We start from the raw sequence: 7,782 nt of genomic DNA on the forward strand, positions 1-7,782 counted from the left end.
GCAAAAGGGGACTCTCTCCATTTGTCTGGCTCTCATCATCATCATCATCTCTTTCTTTCTAAATAAATAAATATTTTAAATTACATTAGAAAAAGATTCTCACTTCCCCCACATCCTTGCCAGCATTCAGCTTCCTCTGAAGTTTTTTTTTTGTTTTTTTTTTTTTGTTTTTTTTTTTATGTATTTGAAAGTCAGAAACAGAGAGAGAGGGAGAGGGAAAAGAGGGGCAGAGAGAGAAAGAGAGAGAGAGAGAGAGAGAGGTCTTCCATCTGCTGGTTCATTTCCCAAATGGCTGCAACAGCCAAGGTGGGGCTAGGCTAAAGCCAGGAGCCAGGAGCTTCTTCTAGGTCTCCCATATGGGTGTAGGGGCCCAGGGACTTGGGCCATCCTCTGCTGCTTTCCCAGGCGCATTAGCAGGGAGCTGGATATTGGAAGTGGAGCAGCCAGAACTATGCACGTTAGACCACTGGTGTTCCTGCTGTCTGATCTGCCTGCCTATACCTGTCGCACTTTCTCAACAGGTACTCTATCTGCTCCTTCTTAAGTTTCTTATTTATTCATGTTATTAGAAAGGCAGAGAGACAGACAGAGCGAGATGTCCCCTCCGCTGGTTCTCTCCCCAGGGCCCAAGCAGCCAGGGCTGGCTATTTCTGTCTCTGGGCTCTGGGTCCGCCCTCCACCCTTCTCCGCTTTGGGGTCTGGAGGCTGAGCTGGCATCAGGTGGCCCCACACCCCCTGGCTCCCAGCCCCAGCAAGGACTGAGAGGGCGGAAGAAAGAGGTGAGGGTGTGACTCCCCTGGCTCCTTCCCTGCCTGCAACCAAAGGGCAGACATGGCAGCTCCCAGGACCAGCGTCGTGCTGCCAGCTCCCTTGCGAACGACCTGGGGGAAAGCAGTGGAAGATGGCCCAAGTGTCTAAGCCCCTGCCACCCACGTGGGAGACCCAGATGAAGCTCCTGGCTCCTGGCTCCGGCCAGGGAGTTGGATTGGAAGTGGAGCAGCCAGGACTCGAGCCAGCACCCATATGAGATGCTGGCATCCCAGATGGCAGCCTAGCCCACTGCCCCACGTTGGCCCCTTCCCCTTTGTCCTGGATGGGATGGGTCATGGGCAGAGTGGGGCAGATACCCGGGAATGCGAGGCAGAAGACCTTATCAGAAATAGGAACTGAACCTTTGCCCCGCGCTTTCTCAGCTTTGTGTAGTTCTTGTTTGTTCTCTTGATTATTCTCTGTACTTTCTAAATCTCGTACACTAATAGGTTTTGCTGGTGTTAAGCCATCTCTGAATTATTGGCGCAAGGGCTGCTGGAACGTGTTCTCTCTTAATGCACTGTTTAATTGGATGAGCTCTTACCTGAGACAGGAATTCTCCGTGGCTGGTGATTACAGTGAGAATTCTACCTTTGAGGTTTGTGAAAACCTGCCTCATGCCCCGGTATTCGCGTTCTCCAGCCACGACGGTGCTGTCCGGCCAGCAGGCATCCAAATCTTTACCGAGCAGCCTGCTCGGCCTCCTCCACCTTGCCTCACTCAGGGTCCTGGTCACATTGGCCGGCTGCCCCTCTCCTCGGCCACCTCTCTCCTCGGGAGATAGGACCCGGGGCCGGGGGAAGAGGCTGCCGGAAGTAAAGGGGGCAGCCTGGCTGGTTTTTGCTAAGCTGTCTGGGAGGTGGCCAGTGGGGTTCCCCATCTGGGTTTTTTTAATCATTCCCCTGATCTAGAACAACGAGATGACACCAGTTGTCACCCAGTGCGGCCCGAAGCTCCCCTGACCCGGTCCAGGTCATCTACACCAACTCCTCAGACCCATTTCCTCCAACATCCACTCTCTCCTGGGAAAGGCACCCTGCTGGCTGCTGGCTGTGGCATTGCCTGCCCGTTCCAAGGAGCCCACCTTGGCCTTGTCACGTGAGGTTTGAAGGGCCTGGTCATCTCCAGGTTGTCATCTAAGAGACCAAGGCTATTTTCAGCCTCCAACCCCGACTAGCTCAAGGCGGGGTCCCCCACCAACCACCTCACTGTTAATTCGCAGGTGTGGTTGTCCGGTGCAGCGATGTGGCTGCTGGAAGCCAGGAAGAGCGCTGTGGCTCGCGCCGCTAGGGGTCGCTGCCGCCACCGCGAAGGCCTCCAATCCGCCTTGGGGTCCAGGGGGCACTATGGGTCCGGGAGGAGGAAGGCGCGGCTCCCAAGGGGTCCAAGTCCACCCGTGAGCAGAACAGGAAGATCTGGATTTTTCATATTTGCTGTTTGTTTCTAAAGATTTGTTTGAAAGGCAGAGTTAGAGAGAGAGAGATCTTCATCTGATAGTTCACTTCCCCAAGTGCCCACAACAGCCAGGCCAAAGCCAGGAGCCTGCAACTCCATCTGGGTCTCCCAGGTTCGTGGCAGGGACCCATGGCTTGGGCATCATCCCCTGCCTTCTCAGGCGCATCAGCAGGGAGCTGGATGGGACGCAGTGCAGCCGGGACTCGAACTGGCGCTGGGACACGGGATGCTGGCGCTGCAGGGGGATCGTACCCTGCTGTGCCCGCCCGGATACCTTCCTTTTCTTTTGGGCGATTTACCTGGCCGTTCGTTTTCACACTTTCTTGTCTTGTTAGACCTGTGCTCTCTCCTGAGCGCCGCTCCAGGCCAGCCCCACTCCAGCGTATGCTCTCACTGCTCAGTTCTAGACGACCTTTTCCCCCTATGGTTTTCTCTTAAAATTATTGAGAAAATTGCCCGGTGAGGGGTCTATTTTCGGCTTCACTTTTGTGTTCATTTCTGACTTGGTCGCGGTCAGAGTATTTCTCCTCTTGAGGTCCCATTCATGGGTGAGCACACTGCCAGTTTTTAAGGAGCTCTTATGCATCTGTAAAGCCCTCCTCCGCTCGCCCTGACCCCCGCCTTGGCTGTGGGTGCCGTCCGCTGCGGGCTTCCCCCGGCGCCGGCTTCCCTCCTCTGTGGGCGGCAGGGGATACTGCTTGTGTATTTGTTGCAGTGCTGGGGATGCCGCTCTGCTAACCATAACGAACGTGGCAGACACCACAGAGCTTCCTTCCAAGTTCCCAAAGCACACAACCAATCAGGGTGGTTCCCCCACGATGGTCTCCAGTCACAATTCTATATATTTTTTTAAAGATGTATTTATTGATTTGAAAGGTAGGCACACAGAGACAGAGAGGGAGAGAGAGAGAGAGAAATCTTCCATCTGGTTTGGTTCACTCCCCAAATGGTCGCAATGGCCTGAGCTGGGCCTGATTTGAAGCCAGGAGCTTCTTCCAGGTCTCCCACATGGGTACAGGGGCCCAAGCTCTTTGGCCATCCTCTGCCGCTTTCCCAGGCGCATCAGCAGGGAGCTGGATTGGAACTGGAGCAGCTGGGACTCAAAATCAGTTGCCGAAGATAGTGGCTTTTCCCACCACAATGCCAGCCCCAACAATTGTGTTACAGCTGAGACACAGAGAGCAGAGACGCCTGCCTAAACCCAGCACACTGTGGATAACAAAGCTGGCCTCCTAACCCGGGCGCCCAGCTCTGAGCCCCATTCAATTCTCTTTGTTTAAACTATTGATCTATTTATCTGAAAGACCGAGGTACAGAGACAGAGAGAGACCTTCCATGAGCTGCTTCACTCCCCAGACGGCCACAATGGCCACGGCCAGGAGCCTCAGATGGGAAGCAGGGCGCTGAGGGCTCGGGAGGGCATCATAGCCCTGGCTGCTCCCCACCCCCAGTCAGCTCTCAGGGCACCCCCAAAAGCTGGCAATCTTCTTCCAGGTCCTAGGCCCCCAAAACCAGATAATGTAGGACGGCTACGTTTATTTCTCTCTAACTCTAAAAAATAAATGTTGGTGACAATAACCTGCCAACTACAGAAAGAGCCCGGGGCGGGGTCATCTTCTTCCACAGCCCTTAAAATCCTAGAGGGTCCTCCCCAGGATGGGGAGGAGCCCCGGCCCCCGCGGCAGGTCGAGGCACCCAGGAAATAAGTTAGCAGGGAGGGGGCGCCTAGGCAGCCGGGCCCAGCTTCGTCTCGCAGACCCAGCGGTAGGGTCGCTGGCACATGTCGTCGTTCCAGCGGCCGTCGTTGGTGAAGTGGGCGCAGTCCTCCCCTCCTCCCAGCCCGTGCCCGGACCAGTCGTCCGGCTGGCCTGGTCTCCAGTTCCTGCGGACGGACGGGAAGCCAGTGTGGGCCGCACGAGGTCTCACCCTCGGCCACGAACGCCCCCCCACACCCCGGGCGTCCGCGCACTCACTGGTAGCCGGCCTCGTAGTCGGTGCCGTCCACCCACTTCCAGACCCCGTCTGGGTCGGAGAGGCCCATCCAGGTGTTCAAATAACCTATGTGGTGCTCGATAAATTTCTGGGGGAGAGGGGAGAAGTGGCGACCTGTGCCTTCAACCTGCCAGCCCCGTGCCCCACGCCGGTCGAGCGCCTCACCTGCTCCTCCCGGGACGTGACCACCACCAGGTGCGCGTTCTCCAGCCGGCAGTACCTGTCCGCCTCGGGCCAGGGCTTCCCCGTGCGCGAGAACCAGTAGCAGCTGCCCTCATACTCCACCCAGTTCACGGGGCAGCAGGTGCCCGCCGAGCCTGCGGTGGGGGGGCAGAGCGCGGCTGAAGCCTCCGAGGCGCTCCTGGGAGCGGAGGCGGGGCCCGGGCACCTGCGTGCTCACCATTGCCCTGGAGCGCCGCCATCTGACAGCTTAGGCTGCGCAGGTCGGACACGAACTGCTTCACGTGCAGCAGCAGGCTGGAGTGATCTGGGGCGAGGAGGAGAACGGGGTCATGGCGGGGAGTGTGGGGGGGTGTCCGTCATCCAGGAGCGGACACCCCCCGCCATGGCCGCCTACGCCTCTGCCTCTCTCTCTCTCTCCCCTTCTCGCCCTCTAACCTTCCTTCAGGTCCTGCTGCAGTTTCTCCATCTCGGATTCCAGCGACTTCATCTTTTTCCCCACACTGGCTCCTGAGGGAGAGGCTGGCTCAGGGTCCGCACGACCCTCCCCTCCCCCGGCCCCCCAGCCTCCCAGCCCCCCTCACCCTTGGAGCTCAGCGCCGTGACTTCGGCCCCAGTGCTCGAGGTGAAGTTGTTCAGGGTCTCTCGCAGGGCCCGGAGCTCCTCCTGCAGGTGGGAGTCTGGGCAAGAGAAGGCATGGATGGGACCCCATGACCGAGCTAGCCGCACCACCTGACCCCTCTCACTGTTGCTCCCTTCGCTGCCCACCCCTGGGCACCCACTCTGGGACCCGATCACGCAGACAACCACCAGCAGCAGGAGGCTGAGGCCCAGGGAGAGCAGGAGGAGGCGGGATCCGGAGCAGAGACGCCGCAGGAGGGGCTGGGGGGCCGGCGGCCCTGCAAGAGGAGAGGGGGTGCCGGGAGCTCAGCCAGGGTCGCGGGGGAGCCTGGCGCAGCTCCGGGGTCCCAGCAGGGGAACAGGCTAAGGCTGCTGAGAGCCGAGGAGCCATAGAGAGAGTATGAAATCTGCGCAGCGGGCGACCCTGCCGAGCCCCAGGCCGCTGGAGTACGGGGAGCGAAGCGGAGCGCTCGGACCGGAGCCTCGACCCCCGCGAGCCCTGCGGTGGCGCTGGGTCTTTGCTGACACCTAGTGGCAAGATGGCATCACTGCGTCCGGGGAACCTGCGAGCGGCAGCCGCCGCCGCCTGGGGGCGTCGCTCCTCCCCTTGCCCCGCTCCCACCGAAGATAAAGAAGGGACTGTGGCTCCTTTTCCCGTTCCCTGAATCCCACCGGTCCTGGGCTGCGTGCAGGGAGATGAGTAGAACCCTCTAGGCCTGTCCCCTATGAGCTGGAATCTGAGGGCCTCCCTCCCTCCCCACATTCCTCCTACCTCCCCTTGGCAAGGCAAAGAAGTTGGCGGGGTGGGGGTGGGGGGGGTCCTTATGCCGGCAAAGATCAGGGACAGATGTCTCAGCTCCACAGTGCACACACACGCACAGGGTGCAGGCTCCCACCCCGTGTTGGCAAAGGAAGAGGGGGTTCCCTCCATGAGAAGCAGACAGTAACTTCATCTCCCCAGTTCCCGCACCCCTAAGTCCAGTCTCCCCAGGGTCCTAGGAGGTAGGTGGCATGGCCAAGGTCAGAGGACTCAGGGAAGGGCACCTGTGTCCAGGAAAAGGACTCCAACCCCAAGTCCTGCACCGAACCCCCAAGAAGGCCCCTCAGTCCCTGCCCCCCATGTCAGAGACCCACACAGAACCAGGGGCTGCAGGCACAGCAGGAGCATGGAGTGCTGGCATGTGTGTGTGTGTGTGTGTGTGGCTGACAGGTGCCACTCACCTTTCCTGAGCTGATGGTGGTCGCTGTCCTCATTGTCCAGGTGCTGGAGGTCTTGGTACTCCTTTGTCATTATAGCACTGGTGCCCGGCTGAGGCTGGGGCTAAACAGGGCTGGGGCTGGAGTTTGGGGTGCGGTCCCTCATCAAGTCCTAGCTCCATGCACACCTTTGTCCTCTCTTCCGTCCCCTCCCAGGCCTGACCCCCCCCAAATCCATCCTCTGATGTCTTCCCACCCAGCCCTCCCCCACCTCGACAAAGTCCCCCCACCCCCTCTGGCACCCTGCTTATCTTCCCGTTTTACTTGCTGAAGGTCTGGACGTCTGGCTCCTGGCTCCCTCAGTGGCGTGCAGATCCCAGGATAAGGAGGGGCCAAAGCCTGGGCTAGGTGGACAGCCCTGGACAGTGGGAGAAAGGGGGCAGGATCCATACGAGGGTGCTGAACCCCAGCTCTGTGTCCCTGTGTCCCGGCATACAGAGCCTGGCATCTGCCGTGCCTGGGACTTTGAACGGTAAACAAAAGTAGAAATGGATTTGGGACTGGGGTGGGGGTGGAGTGGGGTGAGTGGTTTCAGCTCCCTTCCCCAGGGAGAGGGGGTTTCCTAGCTGAACCCCACCCCTACCCCCCCACACCAGTCACCTTGTTCCTCGCTGTACCACTGGAGAGAAGGAGCCAGGCCCAGAGGAGCCGATTTTTACCCCCACCCTCCCCCTTCACTTCCTGCCTGTGCAGTGCCCGGAATTGCTGGTGCCTCCAAACATTCCTGACCAGGATCAGAAGCAGCGGCTCCCTGCTCTTGCCCAATCTGGGCCTGTGACCCTGACACTGGAGCCACTGGTCCCAACTTCCTGTGGGGCCAAGCCAAGCCCCCAGCCTCCCCCCCCACCTGCCCCCTGCAGCTCTGGCCTGGGGGCGTGGTTCAGGAGAGGCCAGGAGCCTCTGCTGGGATCCAGGGATCCCATTTTGCAGGTAAGAGCTTGCACAGGGTCACACTCTAAGAGGGCAGCAAAGGGTGGCAAGGTACTGTGGCATCCTGACTCCCAGCCCTGTGTGCTGCCCCTAGAACCACCAGGACCCACACCTGCGGACACGGCTGGGCCCTGGGTCCCAAAAGATGCAGAACGTGGCTCCTCCTGGCCCGGGGGGAGGGGCGCTGATAGAGGGGTGTGTGATGCTAACTTGCAAACTGGGCGATATTCACCATGCTAACGTGGGCACACCAGTGCTGCTTCACAAAGCCGTTTCAGTGAGCAGTTGTGGCTGTGAGATATCCCGCCACGTGGCCCGTGTGTAAAGTGTGGTGGCTCCTCTGTCTGGCTCCCCAGTACCCTCCTGCTGTGTACATGCCCTGGGCCTGCGGCAGGATTTCTGATAGGGGCCCTTACAACCTAGGTCATTCAAGCAGACAAACTGCGCCACTTCAGTCGGAAGAGCAGCGACCCTCCTAGCCGTGGTGACTGGCAGGGAGCCGAAGAGGGGCTCTGGCGGTGATGGAATCTGCCATCT

At 59.5% G+C, this 7,782-nt stretch overlaps 1 protein-coding gene across 6 annotated transcripts; it reads right to left on the reverse strand.

Moving 5' to 3' along the window:
* Positions 1-3,107: 3,107 nt before the first annotated feature.
* Positions 3,108-7,043, reverse strand: LOC133776728 (asialoglycoprotein receptor 1-like). Of its 6 annotated transcripts, none has more exons than XM_062215934.1 (10): positions 6,916-7,043; positions 6,584-6,673; positions 6,280-6,379; positions 5,220-5,336; positions 5,022-5,117; positions 4,876-4,947; positions 4,658-4,744; positions 4,423-4,574; positions 4,239-4,345; positions 3,108-4,147 (listed from the first exon to the last, which is right to left on the reverse strand). In XM_062215934.1, the coding sequence occupies exons 3-10, from the start codon at positions 6,347-6,349 to the stop codon at positions 3,991-3,993; spliced, it is 858 nt and encodes a 285-aa protein (XP_062071918.1). In that variant the 5' UTR covers positions 6,350-6,379; positions 6,584-6,673; positions 6,916-7,043; the 3' UTR covers positions 3,108-3,990. The 6 variants fall into 6 exon arrangements, with proteins under 6 accessions (XP_062071918.1, XP_062071917.1, XP_062071915.1 ...); XM_062215933.1 differs by having other exon boundaries at positions 6,280-6,395; positions 6,558-6,673; positions 6,916-7,042; XM_062215931.1 differs by having other exon boundaries at positions 6,280-6,395; positions 6,580-6,673; positions 6,916-7,041.
* Positions 7,044-7,782: the final 739 nt, after the last annotated feature.

This window comes from Lepus europaeus, chromosome 18, assembly GCF_033115175.1.
Source record: "Lepus europaeus isolate LE1 chromosome 18, mLepTim1.pri, whole genome shotgun sequence".
In the NCBI taxonomy this organism is placed as follows: Eukaryota; Metazoa; Chordata; class Mammalia; order Lagomorpha; family Leporidae; genus Lepus; species Lepus europaeus.

Excerpts from the sequence above, each read along its gene's own strand:
- LOC133776728 (XM_062215929.1), bottom strand. The coding sequence starts at position 6,763 with ATGCCAGGCTCTGTATGCCGGGACACAGGGACACAGAGCTGGGGTTCA. Across the intron at positions 5,337-6,279 it reads CCACCATCAGCTCAGGAAAG|GGCCGCCGGCCCCCCAGCCC; the intron begins GTGAGTGGCACC and ends CTCCTCTTGCAG. Across the intron at positions 4,575-4,657 it reads GGCGGCGCTCCAGGGCAATG|GCTCGGCGGGCACCTGCTGC; the intron begins GTGAGCACGCAG and ends CCCCCACCGCAG.